The sequence below is a fragment of the Meleagris gallopavo genome, chromosome 8 (genome assembly GCF_000146605.3).
Source record: "Meleagris gallopavo isolate NT-WF06-2002-E0010 breed Aviagen turkey brand Nicholas breeding stock chromosome 8, Turkey_5.1, whole genome shotgun sequence".
Classification (NCBI taxonomy): Eukaryota; Metazoa; Chordata; class Aves; order Galliformes; family Phasianidae; genus Meleagris; species Meleagris gallopavo.
In genome coordinates, this window is record NC_015018.2 from 31085707 (window position 1) to 31112444 (window position 26738).

The 26738-nt window shown below is 42.3% G+C and overlaps 2 protein-coding genes across 2 annotated transcripts in view; both read left to right on the forward strand.

Moving 5' to 3' along the window:
* The window catches only part of LOC109368930 (deleted in malignant brain tumors 1 protein-like), a 12289-nt gene extending 301 nt beyond the window's left edge, over positions 1-11988 (forward strand). Inside the window, exons 2-12 of the mRNA XM_019617985.1 lie at positions 36-78; positions 340-384; positions 679-717; positions 1619-1930; positions 2192-2239; positions 2710-2863; positions 3096-3304; positions 4919-5091; positions 5478-5872; positions 6756-7027; positions 7760-11988. Coding sequence (XP_019473530.1) covers positions 36-78; positions 340-384; positions 679-717; positions 1619-1930; positions 2192-2239; positions 2710-2863; positions 3096-3304; positions 4919-5091; positions 5478-5872; positions 6756-7027; positions 7760-7932 — 1863 coding nt within the window. The 3' untranslated portion in view covers positions 7933-11988. The remainder of the gene's footprint in view (positions 1-35; positions 79-339; positions 385-678; positions 718-1618; positions 1931-2191; positions 2240-2709; positions 2864-3095; positions 3305-4918; positions 5092-5477; positions 5873-6755; positions 7028-7759) is intronic.
* A 142-nt stretch (positions 11989-12130) lies between these two features.
* On the forward strand, positions 12131-22559 carry LOC100541518 (deleted in malignant brain tumors 1 protein-like). Its single transcript, XM_019617892.2, has 15 exons — positions 12131-12197; positions 13964-14005; positions 14859-15239; positions 15440-15475; positions 15928-16017; positions 16218-16529; positions 16739-16825; positions 17389-17700; positions 17832-17861; positions 18805-18955; positions 19227-19438; positions 19665-19837; positions 20296-20684; positions 21266-21534; positions 22214-22559. Exons 1-15 carry the CDS (start codon positions 12131-12133, stop codon positions 22375-22377), a joined length of 2715 nt encoding a protein of 904 aa, XP_019473437.2. The 3' UTR covers positions 22378-22559.
* The last annotated feature ends 4179 nt before the right edge of the window (positions 22560-26738 follow it).

The following is a 26738-nucleotide window of genomic DNA, read 5'->3' on the forward strand; positions in this document are numbered from 1 at the left end:
CCTCTTTGAGTGCAGGAGCCGTGGCTGGGGCGTAGCACAACTGTAACCACTATGAGGATGCCAGCGTTGTCTGCTCAGGTACTGTTGATTGTCCTTCCCAAGTCCTGCTGCTAGGGCTGATGAATTGGCCCTACTTTGCCTGGCATGGGGGTGTTGTGGCGCCACATTTGCAGCCTGTGTTTTTCAGTGCTCCTTTGGGAGATGGCCCTGCCGAGACCCCCACGCTGTGCATTGCAGCGTGACAGGGCAGCACTGCCATCCCCAGTGCTGGGAGTAAACCTGGTGCGCTCCTCCATCTCAATGTCCCTCATTTATTTCTTCTTCTTCCTCCCACAACAGATGCACCGCCTGGATACTCAAGTAGCTACCCATGGAGAACTACACGTGAGTCTGCATATTGCATGATCCCATCTGGTGCTTTACTTTGGAGTTATAGGAGTTAACAACTCAGTTACACAGTCTGTTGCCCCCTGGTGTACCAGGTGTGGGTGGGCCAGAGGATGTTGTTGGTAAGCCCACATGGGAGGGCAGGGCATGGTGCTGCCAGCAATGTCCCTGGGGTTGAATTTCACCTTGCCTGCGGCTATGGGGAGCGCAAAGCTATGGGGTTTGTTTTTCCAAGTCTAGATTCAACTACACGTGCCTCACTCGAGATTCTTTCTCTCCCTCTCTCAACAGCTCCCACGTACACAACCACAGATGTCTCCATTCCATCAAGTACGTCTGCATTATTTCTGGTTTGTCTCTGCACTACTTTAGAGCTGTGTTTGCTGCTGTTTGAGCGCGTGAGCTTTGTCTTTTCCATGGAATCGTGGCGTCCTCAAACATGCAGAGCTGGCAGGGACCCACAGGGACAATAGAGTCTAGGTGTGGGCTCTGCACAGGGCAGTCAAAGAGATAACTCGCGTGTCTGAGAGCACTGTGCAACTGTTGGTTCAGCAATGGTAGGCCTGGGGCCATGACAACTTCCCTGGGGGCCACTTGCAGTGCCCGGCCTGCCTGTCTGTGCACAGCTCTTCCCAGTACTCAAACCGATCCTCCCCTGATGCAGCTTTAAGCCATTCCCCTTTACCCATCACGAGGAAGGTGCTGGCAGCAACCACATCCCTTCTCAGGCTCCTGCACTCTCTAGGCCGAACTGACCATGTGACCTCATCAACTGTACCACTAATTGATTTTTCCATCATTTCTTTCACCCTTCTGTGGACACACTGTAAATGTTTCGTGTTCTTACTCTGTAGAGCTCAAAACCACAGAGAGTACTTGGGGTGCAGCCACAGATTCGTTGAGTGCAGGAGGACTGGTGTTCCCTTGCTAGTTCAGCTGTGCTTAAAGGAGCGCCAACTAGGCTTGGCCCTCTGTTGACCAAGGCTCATCATAGTTCAGGGATATGGAGCTTTCCATCCACCAGAACTCCCATCTCCTTCCCATGAAGTGCCAGAGACGCTGAAGAGAAGAACGGGAAAGGAGAGTCATGCAAATGAGGAGGCTAGATCAGCTGAGAGTAGCAATCCTCATGGCCTCAAACTTGTGAGGTGTTGAAATTGCACTGTGAAGGGGGAGATGGGTGCATGCTGCAGTGTTTTCCCAAGTGTGTTCCTTGCTTCTCCTTTCCCAGATGCCTCTCTGAGCTTGGTGAATGGCCGGAACCGGTGTGAGGGGCGCGTTGAGGTCTACTACAATGGGAATCGGGGCACGGTCTGTGATGACTCCTGGGACATCAATGATGCCGAAGTTGTGTGCAGGCAGCTGGACTGCGGCTTTGCAGTTTCAGCACCAGGAAGTGCCTATTTTGGACAAGGCTCCGGCACCATTTACCTGGACGATGTGCAGTGCACGGGGAACGAGTCGTCCCTCTTTGAGTGCAGGAGCCGTGGCTGGGGCGTGCACAACTGTAACCACTATGAGGATGCCAGCGTTGTCTGCTCAGGTACCGTTGATTGTCCTTCCCAAGTCCTGCTGCTAGGGCTGATGAATTGGCCCTACTTTGCCTGGCATGGGGGTGTTGTGGCGCCACATTTGCAGCCTGTGTTTTTCAGTGCTCCTTTGGGAGATGGCCCTGCCGAGACCCCCACGCTGTGCATTGCAGCGTGACAGGGCAGCACTGCCATCCCCAGTGCTGGGAGCAAACCTGGTACGCTCCTCCATCCCAATGTCCCTCATTTATTTCTTTCTCTTCCTCCCTTAACAGCTGCTAATACCTCAACCCTTATTCCTACTCCACCATCCAGCACACCTGGTATGTATGTGATATTTATTTATTTATTTATTTTTGCTTATTTTTGAATGAGTTGTCGTTTATATTTTATATGTCAAAGCTTTGTCTTTTATAGTCTTTAATAAATTCTGAGGTTTCCATGATATCTACTATCTTGTGAAATTCTACCTTTTTCCCTTCTATTACTCTGATTGTCCTGTTAGTATATTTCAGCATTTGTCTCTTTTCTGATCTTTTATATGCTTTATGCCATTTTAGTCAGTGTCTGTTCTTTTCTTTCATGCATGTTTATGCCTTAAGCTTGCCAAATGCTAATTAGCAGTGTAGCTTCTTAGTTCTGTAGTGATTACACCTTAGCCTTGTTAAGAAGTGTATATCCATTCACTTTATCTGGAAACTGCCATCATTTGCTCTGGTATGTGTACATTTAGTATATATCTATTTGTTGATAAGGAAATCTAAGTGACTCTCATTTGCATCTCTTTTTACAGCTTCGAAATATTTCTGTGGTAGCTTCCTTTCCAATTCATCTGGGACAATACAGAGTCCTTTTTATCCTTCAAATTATCCAGATAATGCAGATTGCTTGTGGGAAATACAAGTCATGAACAATTATCGCATTATGCTCACATTTGGAACTATTCGGTAAGTAAATTACTTGTTAACTGGCTAGTAAATGGGGCAAAAATCTCAGCTTAAAAGCACAGTTCTCAAACATTTTCCTGATACTTAAACGTGTATTATAAATATTACCTTGAAATTGCGTCAGTGTAGTATTTTAGTTTGTTGTTTATTCAGCATTTATAATACTGAACTTTACCAAATGCGTTTTATCCCAGTATTCACGTTTTACCCTATGTTCATGTTCCTTCCCCAGCTTGCAAGGTGGATGCCAGTATGACTATATTGAGATCTATGATGGTCCTCCAAGTACTTCTCCTCTGCTTGGAAGAATTTGTTCTGGTTATAATATCATGTACACATCCTCTTCAAATATGATGACTGTCAGATTTCACAGTGACTCTAGATATTCAAATAGAGGGTTTTATGCTGATTATCATTCCTTTCCAGCAGATCAGAACACCGGTAAGTTTCCATTCACTTTATAACTTTTCCTTGGCCAAAAGGCTTTTCTACCCTGATGTTATTTGCCAAAGTATTTGTTAATGTTTTTGCACCACTCTTAAAAAAATGACATTCTCGCTTGAATTTCATAAATAGTTATTAACTGATCACTTCCAGACAATAATTAATTTTTCATTTTAGAAAGACCTTCAAGTATCAAATTGATTCCACTTACACGTTGTTTTTTTTTTATAATGATGGTCAATCTAAACTCATCTTCATTCTTATCACCTCATTATTTTCACTTTTTTTCTATTCTTGTGGACATTTTCTTGTAGAACCGTAGAAAAATTCATTAGTAAGGATATTTGAATTTTCCCTACTCCAACTATTCCAAGCAGGACTATCACCAGCACCAGACCACGTCCATTATGAATTTAAGTAGCAGTGAAAGTGAAACTGGACTCTGAGCTGCATCTCCAGGGGTCTTACTAGCAGAGACTCAGATGTGATCATTTCCCTCTACTCAGTGGTTATCAGGCAGCAGCCTGAGTACTGTGTTGAATTCTTGTCCCTCCAATTCTAAAGTGATGTAGACAGACTGGAGAGGTCCATAGACAGTCACATAGATGATCAAAGGGCGGATAACTTGCCTTAGGACGAAAGACTGAAGGAGTTAGATGGGAGGACCTCATCACAATATTCCTGGTCTAGTATTAAATATGAAGGTTGGTGGCCCTGCCTGTGGCAGGGAGGTTGGAGATTCATGATCCTTGAGGTCCCTTCCAACCCTGTGATTCTGTAAGAGTGGCTACAAAGAGGATGGATGCTCTTTTCACAAGGGCCACATGGAGGAGATGAGAAGCAACAGGTATAAGTTGCATGGTTAGAGGTCTTGTCTTGGTAGAAGAAAAAAAATTTTCAATAAGAATCAGTCTCTAGCATCCCTGTTGTTGGAGTTTCTCTAGATGAGATTGGACAGGCTGCTACATAACCTCATCTGTGCTTCCTTATCCCATGAAAGATTGAAGCTGATTATCAGTTGCACATCATCAAAGGATGAAATTTTCATAGCCACAACTTCTCTGAGTGACCTCTTCCATTGTGGTCTAGCGGGGGAATTTTTCTAATGTGTTCTCACAGTTACCTCAGGCACAAATAGTTGCCATCAGTACTTATGAGATTACCTGCTGTTCCTAGACACTTATCTCTACCAGAAGCTAGAATCTCCCTGATATCATTCCTTTCCATGTAATGGACCCAGTCATGAGGATGGTTTCTAGATCTCCTCCCTAAGCAAGTAGTGTTTCTGCAAACAGTGTACATTTATCTCTACAACTTCCACATTATCTTTTGGTTGCTTATTTAGGAAAGACTCCCATCTCTTATCGTTTTTGCATGAGTGGTGATACTGGATCAAGGTGTCATCAAAATACTGTTGTATACTACTTGTTTTTGTTAGGAGAGTAACTGAAGGTCAACTGAAGTTTGTCAGAGGTTATCCGTATCTAAGCGTAAGGTGTAAAAATGAAATACCTTCCCTAAGTGGTAGAAGCTTTTGCATTTGGTGAAATTTTATCATGTGAACATTATTAATTACATGACTTCACTAATAATTCATATTTTCTGCCCTAGCCCTCTTTTGCTTCCCAAGCCACATGCGTGCAGTTGTAGAGAGAAACTATCTTCAGTCACAGGGTTACTCTGTGTGGAATGCTAGCTTGTCTGACCCTTCTTGTAGACCAAGAATTACATCAACCCAGGTTATATTCAACATTCCATACAACAGCTGTGGTACTCGTAGACAGGTGAGTGTCAATGTATTTTGGACTTATCTCCAGATCTGGGCACAGAAACTTAATATGCAGTCGGAAAACTGTCAAGAATTGCATGAGGCATTGCTGTCTACAAGTATTCAAAACACACAAAAGAAGCATGTCTTTCCGGAGGCTAAGGTTAATTAAACATTGCTGCTTGTCCTTCTTAGATTTTAAGTAATATCTGTATGTATTTCAGTGATGCTTTAAAGAAGGAAGTGTAGGATAGAGTGAACAATCACATATAGGATGCTTTAGGTTTTTGAGTATGACGTGTTCTTTCTGAGTAATACTAGGATCTGACACAGAATTTTGTACTGCACAGTGTGAACATAACTACATGCAGTAATCTTGCATTCATCTAATGTGTCAAACAGAGCAACAACGAGACTTTCACTTATTCCAACGTGATAAGAGTATTTGCTTCTGATTCCATCATCAAGAGGAAAAAGGACCTTTACTTGCATGTGAACTGCAAAATGCTTCAGAAAACCTGGGTACAAGTAATGTACATTGCTGATGACGGTGGTGTTGCTAACGTTGATGAAACCCAATATGGCAGATACAAAGTGGACTTTGCATTCTACAATTCCTCCTCTTTCCTTCTGCCAGTGTCTGACTTTCCTTATTATGTTGAGCTGAATCAGAATTTGTTCCTTCAAGCTTCTCTTCGCAGCAATGACTCAAACCTGGTGCTGTTTGTGGATACGTGTGTGGCATCACCTGATCCTAACGACTTTACAACACTGACCTACGACTTGATCAGAAGTGGGTAAGAACTTTCTTAGGAATGATTTTGAAAGTATTTGGATGCAGAGATCTTAAAGTGAGTAATTTATGAAAGATATAACTTAGGACCAGTGTGCACTGGTTGTCATTTTCAATACAAAGATACTTTTAATAAACACATTCTGCCATAGCCTAAATAAAATTAGATATGGCAATTGAAATCCCATTGAGCAGTAGCAGTCAAGTTCCAATTTCACTCCAGGAGTGAAAAATTTGCCTTTTAATTTGAAATGGAATATTTGTGCTCTCTTGTCAGTAATGCTAAATAGACAAAGAGCTAGAAGCATAGAAGTATTGCTCTTGGTGTCACATTTCCTTCAAGGAAAGAAAAACACTTGCTAATTTATTTCCCTTGTGTGCTTAGTGGGATTTGAATCTTTCTACCTCCTGAGAAGGAGTTCTTATTGATAACTTTAGCAAAGTAGGAGTCAAATAACCAACCATTAGGCTGGAAGTCTATTGCTTGTAAGAGGCTAAGGCAGTGACCTAGTGCCTCCTGCATGTGAGATGAATGTCCTCCCTTTTACATGCTATATGAGTATGAGGAAGGTTTTCCTCTTGTTGACGTTTCTTTTGATTCTACCTGTAAAAATACTTATTCATCAAACAGAAACAGAAAGGGCACTCAACCAGGACACAGGTCAAATAGATTCTGGTCTTTTTCCAGTTAATTTTTATTCATTTGACATGTAACAATGTCAAAAGAAAGTGTATTTACTGAATCTAAAATCAGTAATATCCTCTTATAAATATCATAAGTGTTGGGATATCATTGCAGTATAAAATAAACTGTGAGAACTCTGGGATCTTTATGAGGAAAACGAGCCCAATGAAATCTAATCTGTTAATTTTCTCTCTCTCTCTAGGTGTGTTAAAGACCCTACCTACTCTTCTTACTATTCACCATATCCAAGCGTCAGTCGGTTTGCTTTTAATGCATTCTCCTTTGTTAACCGCTACCCATCAGTCTACCTGCAGTGTGAGATGGTGGTGTGCAGGTATGGTGACTATTCTTCCCGCTGCTATCAAGGCTGTGTGAACAGGTTCAGGAGGAATGCAGGATCTTCCCAGGGAAAAGTGAGCGTTGTCATCGGGCCTGTTCAGCTTCAGGAGGCTCCCAGTGAGAACAGGAATGCTGGTGAGTGCAAACAACTTCCACTTGTATTCAGTGTAGGGCTCTGTATATTGCTGTGTGTTTGCATGTCATTTCAGAAAGCCAGTTCTGCTGGCTTATTCACAACCCTACTATAATTCTTAAGATTATTTTTTTGAATGTATATAAAGTTGTTTTATAGTATTTACAAACAATTTCTTTTTTCTTATACTTAGACCAACTATTTGTTCTGCATGTGTCAAGTAGCAATTGATTTAGTTCTGCCAGAAGAGAAATGAGATGTAGCCTGTCTACCTATTGGATTTGTATTAGATTTTCAATATTTTCTCTGCCTGATTGATATATCTCTTATTAATTAGCAACCACGCTGTAGGTCCCCTTGAAAATGTTTCCCTGTGCCCTATAAATGGTGTCTCCCCTGTACTAGCATCTTATGGTCTTAGAGTGTAATTATTACAAGTTCTTAGAATTGTTTCAGCTGGAAAGGACCCTTAAAGCCATCTTGTCCAGCTCCCTGCAGTGAACAAAGACAACTGCAGCTCAATCATTCTTAGCTACTTTTTAAGCTCTTGCCATAATCTTTGCTTGTTTGGTAAGGACACAGAATCACTTCTTAAACAACACATGATAATTTGTTTTCCATTCAGATCCATATTGCATATCTGATCAGATCCATTTTATATCAATTTCTCTTTACCTTTGAAATGAACTAGCTCAGGAAGCGAATGCAAGTCCCTCTCTTTCTCTCTCACACAGAGCTGGCCTCCAATACCCAGGTGAGAGAGGAGCACGAGAGCCCTGTGAATGCTTCCAGCTCCCACATTCCTCTGGCTGTGACAGCCGCTGTGCTGGCGGCTGCCATCCTCACAGTGGGAGGAATTCTTCTGAAGCGCAAAATGCAAGAACCCATCCCCTACCAGATAATGTGAGAGGTGACCGAGAGTCTGCAGGTGGAGAGTGCAATTTGGATGTTTCAGAGCATTCCAACTGAGTTCCTGTTTTGTTGCTGTGTCTCAGGAGACTGATTTCAGTGGCTTGGGAAAGAACTGATTTCTTTTGCCATTGCTTACATGCACATAGAACACTTGTGTGGTGTTCTACTGGTATTAGATACTCCACAGAGTAGCCAAGAAAAATGTAGAGAAAAGTATCTCGATAATCAGCCATAAAATAAAATACACAGATATTGCACGTAAGGAATTGTTCCTGTACAATGTTATTTTAGTGGGGGGACATGGTTCTTCACATTTATATGTTTCTCTGAGAAAATGTAGGCTACTTATAAATATTTGCGTAGATGATAAATACAATCAAACCTGTTGTGTAAGTGTGTAATTTAAAAACACAGGGGAGGAAGCATTTGTAGCACAATTTTTTTTTTTGTACTTGCAAATACACTGCCTATGTGTCTGAGCTCACTGCTAATACATTATTGGATTGAAGGACATGGTTTCTGAGAAAGTGGCTTTGCCAAGGAGTGATCTGTACTCTTGCTATTACGCATTTCTAAATCTGTAGTGGCAAGGGGAATGTACGTAAGTTGCCATAAGGAAGTGTGACCAGCCTCGTATCCCTGTGTGAAAACAAAATAATAACATTAATAAGGGAAGAACCTGTTGGGAAGAACCCACTTACTACAGGTGAAAAGACCATTGGTATTTGGTTGAGAAATGCTCCTCTTTAGACTTTTTTGTTTTCTAGCAAGCAATGATGGAGGAAAACTTGTTAGGAACAGCATGAAGTACTACCTGTGAGGTGAGCCAGAGACAAAGTAGTGACTTATACTTGAGGCTACATCTTGTCCTGGTGAGAAAGATAAGAGTAGACAGAAATAGTCATTACAGCATGTAGTATTTCTTACTGCCTTTTCTAGGTGAACCCAGGCATCTTCTCACTTCCTCATGCGCTGTGGAGAAGGGACCTAATAAGGATGGACTGCCACTGCCTACAGAGAATGGAAGTGCGTTTTGTTACCCACACATGAGGAACAAGGACTGAGGAGGGTCCTCCTCTTTTCTACCTACCACCCTACAACCGTATTTGAAGGGCAGAGCAGTCAAGGAAAAGGACCATCTTCTCTGCTCTTCACACACCTACTTTCTCTCTTGCACCAGCTCTTGCTGTTGTACTGCTGTTGTGCTACTCCATAACTTTTCATAGTCTGATGGCACTTTTTCCACATCTCACATTTCCAGAGCATCTTTGTGATCAGACCAGGAGAAATATCCTAGGCTCAGGATGTTGATGCCTCCAGTCAGCAACATGCTTGTGCTTTTCAGAATTGTTTTCCTATGCTACATCTGTGCCAGGGGTTCTAGATGAAGATATATCAAGGTTGTACAAGAATACAGGGTAGAAGTACCAAGTGCAGTGGTTTCCATGTTAAATGTTGCTGTGAAAAACACTAGTAAACTGCTCAACTATTTGAAGTCCCAAAACCATTGTCCTACTCTCCCCACAGTTTCCTTGATCCACAAACATTGTAGAAATGTGGAGTTCAAGAAAACTAGGCTTGGTGAGGAAAAAAAATCGTTTTCTGAGGTAAATGTGCTCATTGAATGGCCCTTTGTTAAGTATCTTCCCTCCCACCTCCTGTCCCACCACATTCAGGAGCACTTCTATTGGTAAATCTAAGGGACATGACTCAGCTTTTCTGATCCACTTGTCTCTTCACTGTAAAACAAACAAATCAATTTGTATTGACATGCTTCATGTCACACAGGCAACAGAGTTCAAGAGGCCATCAAGGAACCTGATAAATTTGACTAAACTGCCTCATGGGATCATAACGCAGGCATTCAGACTATTGGCCCTTTTTGTAGAAGTCTGTGGACACCCTCATTCCAGTGTAGATGCTTGGGATAGTCATGGATGAAAACTGATCAGTCTCCTATGTCCTTTCAGTTGTTTTCATCCGAACATCACAAAAGCCAAAATGTCTACAGAACAGGCAGCAGAACATAAAGCATTTTCAAAGTCCTTTCACAGAGTAATATGCTGAGAAACATTTCAAGCTGCCAGAAGAAGTCCTAGAGAGCAAAAATACATTATTGCTAGAGACCTTCTACCCAGTGGGAAGGATGAAAACATCCTCTTTACGGTATTTGACTGAATTAATATAATCTGAACGTAGTAGTTATCTATTTCTACTGTTCAGATTGTCTGATGATTAAGAGCTCTAGAAATATGTAGATCTTTGACGTTTGTCACAAAAAATTAATTAACGAAGAATGAAGTGAAAAATAATCAGTGTTGTTCATTTACCTGGACAGCTTAGTGGGTATTTTTTCCACTGAGACATATGGGAGTCGCTTTTGTGTTCCCTTTCCTCCTACGCCTTTTCAGTTATTACAAGAGTTTGGAGAATTGCTGTCCATCACTTACTCTTGCTTCACTGATTGCAGTGTTGAATTGGTCAGCCAAACGTACTGTATTTTCTCTGTTTCTTGCCAAAATGTCAAAAACAGAAGAATATGAATAGTGAATACCAATCGCTGGGTACATTTCCTCATTCATGTGTGAATGTGGTTGTTTGGATAAAGAAGAAATATGTTTACTCTTCACTTAGAGTTGCTTTCAAGGCTTCCAACCTTATCTTTGGCCTCTTGTGTTTTGCACTTCCTTCTTCCATTCCAATAATGCTGGCCTTTGTGGAAAGACCTTCTAAGTCATTATTTTTCCCTTGGGCTCCTCGGATGCAATAGATTTGTACATTACAATAACTGTGCCACAGATTTTGACTGCTGATAATGCCTCTCAAGCCTTGATGGCTGTAAAGGTAAGAATCGAATGCAGAATGATATTTTGGCTCTTCAATCTTAGGATAGTTGTCAGACTCCTAGCCACTCTGACAAGAGAATGATGAATGATAATTAAACATTATTTTATGCTTTGGAAAGCTTTGGATACATTTTTCAAATTTTAGAACAAACCTAAGTTTGCTAAATATGCTTAGACCCCACTGATTTTTCTGCTGGGTTTTCACAAAAAGTTATTAGCTGACCGTGATTGTCTTCACATTTTCCTTGCCATTAACAGTTTCATGGTGAACAGAGTATGAATTTTGACATGAACTTAAAATTCCAAAAACAAATATATTCATGCTGGAGCTGCAAGATTCTTCAGATACCTCACAGTGATTCACTTAAAACCTTGGAACAGCCTCACTAATTATCTGGAGCAAGTTGCCCACATAGTGTGGTAAAGTATGTATCACTTAAAGCGGTGTGAGATCCTCTCTGCTTATGGCTGAGGTGCTCAAGAAAGTAAATCAGCAAGCAAGCCTTGATGCCTCTCTGAGGTCTGCTGTTGTTACAATAGCTGGCAACTGGTAACTCAGCACAGAATCACAGATCGCCCCCTCTCCTTTCCTCATATCTCCATCATATTGCCTCTCCAGTGGCTTCTATGACCACCAAGAGCATGCAGCCACTTGCAGCCCCCTTCTTGTTGGCTCTACTGCTGAAGGTAGAAGCACTGAAATTGAGGTAAAGCTAGCAATGCTGATAGGACCGAAGTGTCTAGATGGTCTACTGGTTATCTTCACTTTATATTTAGCAACAGCCACAGTTCTGATGGGTTATGTTCAGAGACTCCCCCTTGTTCTTGATCGCGGTCCTATTTTATCATATTTAAAGTATGCCAAATCTCTACCCAATTGATGGCTCCTTGGGGAACTTGTCTCAGTAGCTGGAACCAAGGTATGAAGTTCTCTAACAACCTTCTTGGAGGTAATCCCATTTGAATTTCAGGATCCCACTACCTTCCTCAGACTTGCCAAGATTTGTCATCATAAAAGAAAAATATAAGATTCATCAGCCAGAATCAAGAGGTATCTTTGGATAAGAGCTCATTTTGTTTGTACAACGAGGTGATTGTACAACTCATAGTAGCATAAATATTTTCTTCCAAGCAGTGGAAAATGTTACTCTTGAGATACTATCTTCAAGCAGAAACCAGGATGTGACAAAATATTGAATAACAAATCAAACATATTTTTACTTCAGACTATCATGCCATGCTTATTTTACTGTCCTCCTGTAGAAAAAGAGATCTATAAAGCCACTCCCCTTCAGAAATAGAGAGTATATATCCCGATGGTTCTTTCCATCAACAACTCTTGATGAGATGGGTACCACTATGATATTGATGTGCTTCCTTTTGCTTGGTGCAGCAGTTCTGGAGGCCAGATCAGGTAAACCACTTAGACTTGTTCCAAGGCACATAGAAAATGAAATATAAAGATTGTTGATTCTGTTAACAAAAATTATAGTCAAGCTGGTGTTAACTTGGGCAAAAGATTAAAGGTAAAATTGAATGCATCTTGATGTTAGCAATTCTAGTAGAACAAAATTGTTCCTAATTATATTAAATTGTAATAATTATTTAAATATTTTAGCAGAGTGCATTCTGCACCCATGGGATAGTCCTTGTTTCAGTGCCTTGAATTGTTGTTAGAGTTGTGTCTATGACTACATAATGTATGTGTGGTTCTCCCAGTTACAGAAATTTGACCTAGGAATTATGGAAGAATTTATTTATTTTTTACTAAAATAGATACCTATTGTAGAATATGTATGTGAATATGTAGGCTACATGTAAAATATTGCTTGAGTTATTTGAATCTTCTTCATCTTATGTACAATTTAATGAAATATAAAAGAGATTAGTTTTCATAGTCTATCACTGTGTGATGGATAAAAACAATCAAAGCCATGAAATTATTTTCATTCAAAAATTTTTTGGTCCTTTTTTCCTTACACAACATTTACTGTCTCCTAAGTGATGTAGGTACCTTTGAGGTAAAAAATACTGTGCATAACCTACGGTAATTGCAGGTGATTTTTCTAACTAGTTATATAAGAATCATTATAGCAATTTATATTGTCCTCATCCAGTTTTCTTTATCTGTCCTATCTGTCCTCTCCTTGCCATCTTTCTCTCACTCTCTTTTTCTGTTCTCTCTGCTCTTGCCTTCATTCCCCAGCCTTGCCTTTGTCTCCTGGGTCACAGCAAGAGCTGCATTTGTCACTTTGAAGACTTTTCCATTTTTGACACCTGTGAAGTGCAAAGCAGGATGCATCGTATCTAATTAGATTCCCAGCAAATTATTTTGCTTGAATGAAAGTAAAATCGTTTTAGATCAGTTTTAATTTCCTAATGCCGAGTTTGTTTCTCCCCAGATTTGCTTCTCCAGTTTGAAGAAATTCTATAAGTATGGTTTATAAATGTGTATCTCCAAGTAAATGCTTGAAACAGTTGAGATCTGTAGAAAGCAAGGGCCAAATGTCTGTCTCCTCACTTTGAACTGATAGTTAACAGTGCGTAAATAGGGAAATATTTAGTTTGGGCATTGTCTTGACAGCTCCTCTAGTCCATCAGCAGTGAATTAGATGAAGTGAAGAAATCCTGGAGCTGGTAACTTCTCAAGATTCTTTTGCTTTGGATGACTTTGTGTCAAGTAATGAGCAACACATATATTTGACAGATAGGAAAATCATGGCAAATGCAGCTTGCTAGTTTGATCTCCAAAGTATAAATCCTGGAGATCTTATGTTACAACATTCATCTGGGGACTTACTTACACTTTAATAAACTCACCAAAAATGGATCTAGAAATTGATATTTTCAGGCTGTTTATGCAGAATGTCTGAATTATGAAAAAGCTAAATCAAACTGAAAAGCAGATGGGTTTCACATGAATAGATCTATTTTAAGAGCAGCCATCTAGGTATGTTCATGAAAAGTTATTCAGCATTTCTTTATGTCTAACTGTTTTCAGAGGCATGTAAGAAAGTAAAAGCCAGTGGATTCGTACTGAAATGCTTTTAATTCCATTGTGTTCATTGTCCAGTTTTTTGAACATTTAGTGGAATTCTTGTAAAATTACTCCTAAAAACTACAGGATTTAGTTGTGATATATGGACTCTAGATCTTTAAAATTCTCTTGCAATTTCACAGGAAGACATATTCCATATAAATTCCATAAACGAGGGAGAAGAGGTAAGAATGGCCATTTTTTCCTCTAAAATCCCTTTTTTTTTCCCATAAGAATTAATTTGGTCTTATTCTGATGTCATTTTAAGCGAAGTAGCACACTGCTTAGTGTGCAGTGTGCTGTTGCACAGCAGTAGTATGGAATGGCTTGTAAATTCCAAATTATTTGCCTGGTAATTTTTCTATGGCACCACCGTGATTACCCAATGAGCATAGGTTTAGGAAGAAGTGGTAGTGGATGTCCTTGCATTTTGCTGTGTCCCTGAGACCTCAGCCATTTCCTTGAGCCGCTTTGAGCTTTGCCTCTGCCACCAGTTCAACAGTCTTTCTACAGCACATAGAAATGCTACTCATACACGCTTCTGGTAAGACACAGGTTGGGGGAAGAAAAGTCATGTTGTACCTTCCAAACGTATCTAGGATTCAATGCAAATTGCTCTATCTCCCTCTTCTTAACAGAAAACATTTGGAAGGCTATAAAGAAAAGAAATACATAAACACGTTCCAAAAACATGTCATTTTCTTCCCATCAACAAAGCAAAAAATTTCAGTGCTATTTTTCTTACTTCAATTTTCCTTGGATTTCATTGTGATATTGAAATTCATTTTTTACTTTTCCTCACTTATTTGTGCTTTTCCTATGATCAAAGAATTTCATTTCTTACAAAAATTGTTTGTTCTTATCTCACTTAGTCTTCTATAGAAATTTTGCATGAAATACATGTAGCTGACTTTAAGGTCTGGAAGAGAGAAAGTATGGTCTCTCCCTCCACCATCCCTTCAATACAGATGGCTAAAACTAGACCAGACAGGTACCCACAGGGAATGGTGGTACCCTGGGGCACGTAGATGGGATAAGCAACTTGTACAGGTCATTCCCAGCTAACTCATCCAACTGTGTTTGTGCTCAACTCCCTCTCTCCCAAAGGAACCGGCCTCCACCTGGTCAATGGACGGCACAGATGTGAGGGCCGCGTAGAGCTCTATTATGAAGGCCGGCTGGGGACGGTTTGTGATGATCTCTGGGACCTGGCTGATGCCCAGGTTGTGTGCAGGCAGCTGGGATGTGGCCAGGCCATTGCAGCTCCGGGCAGTGCTTACTTTGGCCAAGGCTCAGGCAGCATCCTGCTGGACGACGTGCGGTGCCAGGGAAATGAGCTGGCCTTGCAGCACTGCAGTCACATTGGATGGGGGAGTCACAACTGCCGCCACCATGAGGATGCTGGTGTTGTCTGTTCAGGTACTGGAACATTTTACTATTCCAAAGTGTTTTCTATAAATGGCACCGAATCTATGCACTCAATTGATTAGAGTGTAGTGTTATTCAGTCATCCTTCCACCGAGACAGCAATATGACTTACCTTGATATCTCTACTGCTATATGGATGCAGTCTTTAGAGCTGTACCAAGTGACATGTTTTTCTTACCTGGCACCTGCAGGTCCACCGAACACGACGGACTGGCCCCATTCAGTGGGTGAGTCATGCCTCCCTGGCCTTGCAGCACACTCCGCCCCAAGCAGCAAACAGCTGCTCCCACAAAGGAGCTGAGCCACTGCAGGAGTGCTCCAGTGGTGGTGATGGGGACAAGCCCTGCAGCTGCCCACAGTCCCACAGCTCCAGTGGAGGAAGCTTTAGGGGAGAGCTCCAGCCTCAGCTGGCTCATAATGTCCTGGGCCTTAGAGCAGGTGCTACAGCTGTGCCCTTCCCTGCCATCACCATCTCTAAATACCACTTTCAATTTAATAATGATTTCAAGCAGGCTGTTACCCACCCCCATTCTCTCTGTTAACCTCTGTCAAGGTGGAATGTAACAAAGGGTAATTAGTCCTGATCCCATTCCTGAGGAATGGGGTCTGTAGCCTACATGTGACATGCCCATCATACCACCAATCCTGATGTGAGTGATTTTCTCCTCTCTGTTTGCAGGACTGAGTGCCACCATACCAGCCACCTCCACACTGGGGACAAGTGCCCCAGTTCCAGAGACGAGCTCCCCACTGGAGAACAACACAGCAGGTAACTCTGCCTAGCATCACTCACCAAGCACCTTCATACCCTCAATCTAACTTCCACACCGATGGCTAATACTAGGCCAGACAGGCACCCACGAGGAATGGTGGTACCCTGGGGCACGTGGATGGGATAAGCAACTTGTACAGGTCATTCCCAGCTAACTCATCCAACTGTGTTTGTGCTCAACTCCCTCTCTCCCAAAGGAACCGGCCTCCACCTGGTCAATGGACGGCACAGATGTGAGGGCCGCGTAGAGCTCTATTATGAAGGCCGGCTGGGGACGGTTTGTGATGATCTCTGGGACCTGGCTGATGCCCAGGTTGTGTGCAGGCAGCTGGGATGTGGCCAGGCCATTGCAGCTCCGGGCAGTGCTTACTTTGGCCAAGGCTCAGGCAGCATCCTGCTGGACGACGTGCGGTGCCAGGGAAATGAGCTGGCCTTGCAGCACTGCAGTCACATTGGATGGGGGAGTCACAACTGCCGCCACTATGAAGATGCTGGTGTTGTCTGTTCAGGTACTGGAACATTTCTACTTCTCCAAAGTGTTTTCTATAAATTGCATCCATTTTATGCATTCATAAATTAACTTCTGTCAAGATAGAATATTATGGAATAATAATTTGTCCTGATTTCATTCTTGAGGGAGTCTGTCTGTACCCTGTATTGGGCATTCCCATCATTCCACCCATCCTCTTGTGGCTGATATCATCTTCTGTATTTGTAGGATTGACCTCCACCACAGAGACAAGTTCCCCTGTTCCAGAAATATTGCTGAGAGACACGAGCTTTCCGGTGGAATACAGCACTGCAGGTAAGTGTGCCCATTGTCATCCACTGTGCCTCTTTGTGCCCCCGATGTCCCTTCTCACACCAGTTAGCAATGGAGGTGATCTCCCAGCCGTGGACCACTCATATCATAGAATCAAAGAATGGCCTGGTTTGAAAAGGACCACAGTCATTTAATTCCAACCCCTCTGCTATATGTAGGATCGCCTACCACCAGACCAGGCTGCCCAGAGCCACATCCAGCCTAGTCTTGAATGCATTCCAGTTAAGCGTTCCTGGCAGTCAAATCTGCAGGGAGGATGCAAGCAGAGCATGAGGAGGAGCTGGTAGTTTGGAAGCCTGTGTCTTGGGGCCAGGATCTGTTGGGCAGGGAAACTGCTAGTAGGGAAATTTCTTCTTATGGCAGCTGGGGACACGGCAGAAGAGGGTCATGGAGTCTGTGTCCCTTCAGTGGATAAATATTTCCATAAGTATTTTGTGGAAATGCTCTGCATGATGAGCGTGCCATGGAATGGGAGCTCCTTGGAGATGGGTTCTGCTGGGGAGTTCTGACATGCCCTGACTGTGGTTCAATGTACCACACCCCAGGCTCCCGTGTGCGGCTGGCCAATGGTCAACATGTCTGCGAGGGCCGCGTGGAGGTGCAGGACGGGCAGCGCTGGGGCACAGTGTGTGACGATTTGTGGAGTCTGAGGGACGCGCAGGTGGTGTGCCGTCAGCTGGGCTGTGGGCCGGCCATCGCCGCCCCGGGCAGCGCTCGCTTTGGTGCCGGCACAGGCCGCATCCTGCTGGACAACGTGCAGTGTCGTGGGGACGAGACCTCCTTGCTGAGCTGCCGGCACGGCGGCTGGGCCGTGCACAACTGTGGGCACGAGGAGGATGCCAGTGTCATCTGTGCAGGTATGTGGGTGATGGGGATTCAGCTCCATGAGTGCCTCGTTGTGCTCCAACCCCTCCATCCAACACCCCATCCTGGTGCTCCTTCATCTGAGCATCACAGCTCACCCGTGGCTCTTATTCTTCCACCACAGCTGCTGTGAGCTCCCCAGCACCAGATGCGGGTAAGACTCTTCCGTGGCTCTCATCTTTTGCATTTTGTTGAGCTCTTTGGTTGGACCAAACCGTAGACTAGTATTGCCAAGGTGTCCACGTTCTTTTATTCAGAGCAAGCAACCCAAAGTGCACTGACGTCAAGGCATGCCAAGACCGCAGGCACACTGCTACTCTATTGACATTTGTTGTTTGTGTGTAGTACCCTTTATTTCGTGTGATGATTTTTATACAGTGCTCACACAGCATTTTTCAAACTGATACGGTTTTACTTGAAATGTTCACCATTTGCATTCACAGCTGCAGGTAGTTTATCAGTCAAGTGTTGTACATTGGGTCCTGTTGGGATGTACAGCTTCCATGGCCTTCATCCTGCTCTTTTTGCAGTGAGAAGCAGAATTCAGAACTTGAGCATTCACAGAAAAAAAAATGGAGGATTGCCTTTGCATGTCACACGCTGTAGGAATTAAGTTCAGAGCTTATGCTCACCTTCCTATAAGGAAGCTGTAAGGATTATCTGTGTGTTTTATGTAAGAACACATTCATGCTGGCATTCCGTAGCCACCCTCATAGGCAAAGCAAGAGATAATTCATTTAAGGCCTTGCCCAGCTGCCTGGAGTGCTTATTTCCATGTGAGGGGATGCTGTCTGTTCAGGAAGGTGTTCCCATGTTGATTCTCATGACCCCTCCCAGAACCAGACCTCGACTGCAGGAAGAAGAGATCAGAGCAACCTGAAGATGGAGATCTGACACCACGGATGTGACAACGAACGAGCAATGTGAAAGTAAACCTACAGCAAAACCAAATATTTGTTTAGATTTGGAACATACTGAATATGACCTGAAGCCAGCAGGAGAGCTGCTTTTCAGCAGCTGTAGATTAGTTACATAAAGCAAAAGTTCTGTTTTGTAAGGACTACTGTGAGTAAATTCTCTTCCACTTCTTTTTGCAGCAAATTATTTTTGTGGTGGCTTAATTTCAAATTCCTCTGGGATGCTGCAGAGCCCAAACCACCCTGGAAGTTATCCAAACAACGCTGACTGTGTGTGGGAAATACAAGTACAGAATAATTTCCGTGTTATGCTCACATTTAGAGATATTGCGTAAGTAAATTGTCAATTCCCCAGGCAGATAACAAAGCCAAAGTTACTTGAAGAATTTGAAAGTATATTTGAGACAGGCAACCTTCCCAACTTAAGTGTCTTCCAGCGTTTGGAAGACTTGAACAGATTGGATCAGTGAGGTGTTTTCTGCTTGCAACTACATGAACAATGAATAAAACCTCTGCCCCAAAAACTTCAAGTGCTGAAGGCTTTCATCAGGTCAGCCAGAGCTTCTGGAACACACTGACAGGTGCTGATGCTTGTTTCTCAGGATGCAGAGCAGCAGGTGCCAGTATGACTACATTGAAGTCTATGATGGGCCCCCACACTCTTCTCCACTTCTTGAGAGAATTTGTACTGGGTCCTTTCGCACGTACACGTCATCTTCAAACCTGATGAGCGTTCACTTTCACAGCGATTCAAGATACACATCTAGAGGGTTTCAGGCCCACTACTCCTCCATTCCAGCAGATCACAACATCGGTAAGTTCCTGTTCAGAACAGAAACCGCTGCTCAACAGACAAGCCTGTTATAGAGTCTGTTTGTAAAATAAACATGTGCATGTATTTAAAGATGTATGGGATAGGAAGTGATGTGTGCAAAATATTCTGGGTTGTCATGTAAGCTGCTTTAAGTAAAAATCAGCACCCTTTGATCGTTAACCAGTTGCCTAAATTACAAATGTATCATCTCTTCTTCTTCCACCAGCCCTTACGTGCTTGCCAGACTACATGCACGCAGTGGTTAGCAGGGACTATCTCCAGTCCCAGGGCTACAGTGCAGAGGGGGTCACCCTGAATGACACTGGCTGTGAACCGACGCTCACATCACGTGAGGTTGTGTTCAACATTCCCTATGACAGCTGTGGGACGACACGAGAGGTATGCTTACAGCCCTGCACCGAACTGCAGGGCACACTGAAATGAGTCGTTAAAGGACCGCTGTGGTCCTCAGTGCTAAGTGCAATGAGACCTGTAGGTTTAATTGCTTCAGTATTCCTTGCCTCATGGAATCTTCATGCTCAATAGAAATGACTTTTCAGGGAAGAAAATCATCATTGTAAGTGCCGTGCAGATTTGGGGTGATTGTGCATTTCATGGTCAGTGTACAGAAGTGCAACAAATTGGCTCTGCTGTGAATTCAGAAGTTTCTCTCCACTAATTTCTGCTTAATTAAATATCAGCAAGTTTGTTTACATCTGAGCAGAAATGACCAACATCAAGCTTAGTTCAAAGAGCTTAAGATGAAACTACCCTTTTTTAAGTGCATATTACTCTATCAAAGCTTAGGATACAGAATGTATAAGAAATTCAATTCCTCTTTTTAAATTACATTACAGGAAAGCAATGATACGATCAACTATTCCAACACGATCAAAGTTATCTCTTCCGGGCACATAATAAAGAGGAAAAAGGATCTTCTGTTACATATCAGTTGCAAAATGCTACAAAACACATGGATGCAAGTGATGTATGTTGCTGACGATACTGTAGATATGAATGAAAATCAGTTTGGAAGATATGCTGTAAACATTACGTTTTATGATTCCTCATCATTCTTGCGGCCAGTGCGAGACTCTCCATACTACATTGACTTGAACCAGAATTTGTACCTTCAAGCTTACCTTCACAGCTCTGACCCAAATCTGATGATGTTTGTGGACACATGTGTGGCATCACCTGATCCTCACGATTTTAACACTCTGGCCTATGATATAATTAAGGATGGGTAAGAGCTTTCGCAAGTCTCTAGATGTGTAGTGGTAATGTCCTTCCTGCATTTATTTTAAAAGAACAGAGACAGTGAGAACTGGTTTGGATCTCCTTATCAATGGACTGTTAAAAGAGTTCTCTGATTTTTTTTTTTATTATTTTTTTATTTTTACAACCTAGGCCTAAGAAATGAAACTTAAACCTTACTAATATTTTGTTTTGCTGGCTTTGTCCTTGTTCTTATATGCAAAACTCAGTGAGCAGTGGGATGGATGGATGAGATGGTGAAAACTGGCATCAGAAATCTATTGTCACAGGCATTCACATTTTAGTAAATCCAGCAGAATCATGTCAAGCGTCAGGCCCATTCGTTGTGCCTCACATAGAACTGACATTGAGCGAGGAGCCCATTCTCCCCTCTTCACCACTTGGCACACTTCCCTCTCTAGCTTCTTCATAGGACTTAGGTATACTTAGACACAGTCTAAAAGTTGCATTATTTTTGTTCTCAGCACCTGGCTGTGTTTTAATTTGCTGTATTTTTGAAGGAATGCACGTGTAAATCCATAAAGACTAATTCTCTTCATTTCTTTCTAGATGTATCAGAGATTCTTCCTATGCCTCATACTACTCCCCCTACAGCCACTTTGCTCGCTTCAAGTTTAATGCCTTTGAGTTCATCAACCGCCACACGTCGGTCTACCTGCGGTGCGAGCTGGCGGTGTGCCGGCTGGGCGACTACTCCTCCCGCTGCTACCAGGGCTGCCTGAGCCGCTCCAAGAGAGAGGCAAGTCCTGCCCAGGAGAAAGTAGATGTCGTTGTCGGACCGCTGAAGCTTCGAGGAGATGCTCAGAGCAGGAATACTGGTAAAGTCAAGTAAAGTTATCTCGTATTTGCTCTAAGACTGAAAAGCCATAGCTCTATTTGTTTTTGACATCTGTCCTTGAAATCTGCTTATGTTAACTGCACCGTAAACAGGAAGGGATTGTTTGGCTCCGTTGTCACAGAATCGTAGAATCATAGAATCACAGAATTGTTGAATCATAGAATGGGTTGGGTTGGAAAGGACATCGAAGATCATAAAGTTTCAACCCCTCTGCTGCGGGTAGAGTTGCCAGATACTATGTCAAGTACATAGAACCCTGTCTACAACATCCTTCCTCTTTCAATACCTTGCAAACTATTTTCATCTACATGCAAGAAAAATGACAGCCGCTTTGGCTGTCCCAAAACAGTAACCCAAGGTAGTGCCATAATTCCATTGGACTAATTAGCTCCAATCTGACTGTGTAAGCTGATTGCCAGCTCTGCTCCCTGAGAAGCACGTTCCCAGATTTATTCAGAAATGTTTAATTCCTTCAGTTGTCTTCTGCTCATGAAGCTTGCTTAGTTGTCATCCTTGGTACCAAAACGCCTGTTCAAAGGGCAATGAAATTAGAACTTCTCTTCTGGCTGTGATCTAGAAAGCATCCCTTTTAGCACAGCAGCTCTTTGTGCCCTGCCCCATGGCACCACAACACCAAATGCTCCTCTCTTCCCTCACAGGACTGGATGTTTCCGTGCCTCCTCCCAACACGGTTCCCACTGCGGGTAACGTGCTCGGGCCTCTCACTGCTGCTGTTGCCATCCTGGCCATCGTTGTCTTCGTTCTTGCCGGTTTTATTCTGAGGCCTGCAATGAAGAAACCACTTTTACAGAGGATAATGTGAAACAAAGGCCAATTATGAGACAATCTCATACTGTGAGCCACCAAAATTCTTCACTGACAGCAATCACATATGTGCCATTTGTAACAAGCCGAGATGGAGTGAACCTTAGCCTGTTGCAAGCTCTAAAATAACTTTGTAATCCTAACTCCTCTTAAATGATTTAAGAATAATTTCAAAAATCATTGCACAATTTGTTTGGCGCAGTCATTTTATCATTTTTTGACTCTTTAATTATCTCCTCACATTCTCCCAAGAACATTCATCAGATACCTTAAAATAATGTCAGCTGGAGGAAAAAATATGAATGAGGCAATAATAAATATTTCAAGGTTTATTAAAAGAGAGGAAGACTTAGTTCTGGAAGAAGAAATATGCCATTTGATGTTGTAGCTGTACCCTGTTCTAATTGTTTGAAGCATTGTTTTTAACGCTGAAAATTTCACTGAAACAATAATAGATCTGTGCTTATGTATAAAATGCAGAGCTTTTTAAGCTGAAATCTGTTGCACAAGGAGTGTCACCTAAAATCAAAGGAAGGAATGTTTACAAAAGAATAATTCACTCTTTGGTTTCAAATTAATATCTATGTGATTAAAATACAAATGAATAATTTGTTGTGTTGAGGAGTGTGGTCTGTTGGATAAAAACTTGCCAAGAACGTGCAAGTTTACAGATAATTTCTGCCCTTAGGAAGCCAGAGAGTAGGCTGGTGATGCCTGATGAGGAAATGCCCTCTTGGTTTTCCAGTACTTTCTCCTGAGTATCACACACAAACATTACATGATCCACATTGTTCTGGGGCCTTGAGAGGAATTATCTGTTGGTATCCTCATCCCAGTATTCCCTCCAAAGCAGATGACTGATCTAGTCCCTGAGTATTACCCTCATTGTCACCACCTCAAAATCTTCCTGACAGATTTTGCCCAAATCTTCCAAAACCTCCATTTGGCCTAGGCAATCTCTCCTCTTGCTAAACAAGGCTCACACTTCAAACTGACATCACTGTGGAAAAGCTTTTCAAAATGCTTCCTCTCGATTTTCACTCTTGCTGTTCAAGCCCATTAGTTCTTGACTTCTCTTTCTTGGCCATGAGAATAAGTTCTCTCACCTTTCTCTTTAGGTGCATTTTGTTGATGCTTTTCCATTCCATTTTCTATTATCTGCATCAAAATTCAAATTAAAAAACACTGAGCTGTTAAAGGTGTTTTATTTGCAACATTTGAACTGCACAATCTGATCTAAAATCTTGTCAAATCGATTGAAAGCCTTCCCACTGACTCAGTGACTTTTGGATACAGCCTAATCCAAGCAAAACTGTAAATCTCATTCGAGAGATTGAACTTCAATCAGAGGTCTTTTAAGGTCTCACCAAAATGTCATTTCAACATCAAAAGAAATCTCACACCTGCTTTCCAGAAGAAATAACCTTGTTCATTTTTTTAACACTTTTGGATGCCGATCAAACAACAAAAATATTTAACTTCTTTTTTTTCCCCACAACTGTTTGCTTTGTTTTTTGAGGAGTGTGACTTCTCTGGTCTTACCCAGCCCTTCTGAGTGTAGCACACATTCATAAATCAGACTGAAACATGCTGAAACAGCCAAATCCTACATAAGCATTTACCACTGGCGCATGAAAACATGAAAAGCAAGGTTTGAGATTTTTGCCTTTTATGTCTTAGTTGAAAATACAAGGAATTAAAACCAAAACGCAAACTAAAACTGTTTATTTGACCTCTTTGGGGGCATTGGTTGTCTGCTTTGTGTGGGTCAGTGCTACCACAATCCGGCGCTGCCTTTGTTCAGGTGAGCTCCCCGGAGGTGGCAGTTTGCTCCTCCTTCAGAGAAGACCAACCAACCATCATTTGGCAGGCTTTTGCTCTGAATAACTGTCTGACTTCGGTATTATCATTTTTTCCTTGTGTTTGTCACTCAGTGGCATGTACTCAGCCATGCAGTCTGTTCTCATTCACTCAGCCAACAACCTCAGCACCAACTAAACATTTTTGCAGCACTGTGCTGAAATACGAGTGTCAACCTCTGCAGTGTGATCTGAGCTGGGAGAAGGTAACGAATTACACCATGTAGGTACATCCCATGTCACTAGAAGTGCATGTAGACCTGATAAGCACATAACAACCCCCAAGGTGGTATTTGGTGGTGTTTCATGGAGAGAGGATGGAGCCATAGCAATCTGGGTTCCTGCCAGTGTGATTTTCCCAGTGCAATCCTGGAACCTATGTGACCAGTCATGGGGTTAAAGAAAAGCCCAGGAACAAAACTCTTGTTTGCTTGCTTGTATGCTAAATTTCCTGTACTTTGCTCTCCTGTTTATCTTTCTATTCTAATTTTGGAGTATGGAGCAGATAATATGACTCCGTAGGCCTTCTTCCCAGGAACGTATTATGAAAATATTTATAAAAGGGTATAAATAAATGTTGTTTTGTTTCTGGATCCCATACCTAACAAACAGATCCATTTTCCAGTTGTTAGTAACAAATCCCCAATTTCTGTAGATGCAGATTTAGGAGAGATAGTTTGCTTTTGCAGGATATGGATGAGAACCACAGTTTTCTTGTTTTTATTACACTCTCCCCATGCCTCTCCACACAAGCCCACAGATATCATTGACACCAGCCTGAAATAAGCAATTAACCTTTATCTCGTGGTTCCAATCAGGTATCTTTTAATACCCCAGATGGAACACTTATACTAAATTCCAATTAAATAATTAAATGAATATACTGCAGTGATCGTTTCCACTTGACTGACTGTTTGAAACAACTCTAGCATCACTAACAGAGCTTTTTTAAGCAGAGTTTTACTAGAATTTGCCCTGAGCTGGAGATCAGGCAGACAGCCATTGCTGCTGGGTTTCTCAGTCGTGTACTATGCTTCAAAAACTCAGAGAAAACAGCAAATGTGTTTCTTTAGGCTCCCACTGCTGCACTTTCCGTGATGAGTTCAAAATAAGAATTGCAGCCTTTTGCTGTTGAGCATCTCTGAATCCAAACACGAATTTTTGCACAATTTCTGCCAAATGTCTTCTGTTACAGGGATAGCCAGTTATCCTGATTTATTCATTCTTTATTTCAATAAAAACTTGCTTTTACCTTTATTTATTTGGGCAGTTTATATCCAGTTGAAAAGGAACCCAGGCGGTACTGAAATTCTCACAGCAGTTTGTGTATTTTGGGAGACTTTCTATTTCAGGCTCAAGAACTATGACATGAAAAACATATTTTTACAAAATCATGCTAAGCTGAGGAAGCCCAGCTAGGTCGCTGGGAGTGACATCTGTTTTCATTTTTTGGAATAACATTTGGATCACCTCTTTTGCCTGAACCACTTTGTACTCATCCAAAAATTTTTTCCCCTGTTATTTCTCAAAGAAGTGAAGTGGTCACAAGCTGTAAAGTAGAAATGAATTGCATTGCCTCTGTTCTGAGGAAGACAAGTTTGAACAACTGTTGTCTTCTTTTTCTTGTTTATTCTTTCGTTTTTCAGAAATTGTATCTTTGGGGAGAGGGGCCTCTCCCTTCTTCCTCTTTCTTTATGAGGGCTGGGATTGTAGAATCACAGAATATCCCAAGTAGAAAGGGATCCACAATGAGCATTCAGCCCAACCCCTGGCTCCACACAGGACCACCCAAACCCTATATCTGACAGTGCCCTGTCAGCTGTTCCATGCCCACAACCCTCTGGGGCAAAGCCTTTCCCCAACCCCCATCTTACACAGCAAAATTTAAACTCAACTACTTGGTCACGGTGCCTAAGATAGCCACAAGTAGTCACTTCTCCCATAAGAACCTTTCTGTTTACAACCCCCTTCAGGGGGGACAACTTTCCTAGTTAGATCCCTTAGTATCTGTACCAAGAAATTATCATCAAGGAATTTTAGGAATCTCCTGGAAGCTCCATTACCACAGCTGTGTGGTAATTTCTGTTAACATCTGGCAATTTGAGATCACTAGCAAGGACAAGGGTGGCTGATCCAGAGGTATCCCTTTGCTCCTCAAAGAATAGTTCTTTGGTGCTGTCACCATGGCTGGGTGGCTACAGGAGACTCCCCCAGTGATGTCCTCTGGCTGTGTTGTCCTCAGATGTACTCATGCAAACTTGCCAAGTGTAAGGGAGTTTTATGTAGATGTGTGAGTAACTAATCAGGGCAGATTAAATATATATTTTTTAAACAGCTGCAATCAGATGAGTGTTGCCTGGTAGCCTCAGAGGTTGCACATAAGCCCTTGTATCATGTTGGGGTCTCTATATCAGTCCCTATATTTTTAGAAGATGTCCTATATGACTTTTTCCTTTCTTGCTTTTACCCCATTCTCCATTCTTGAAAGCACTGCAGATAA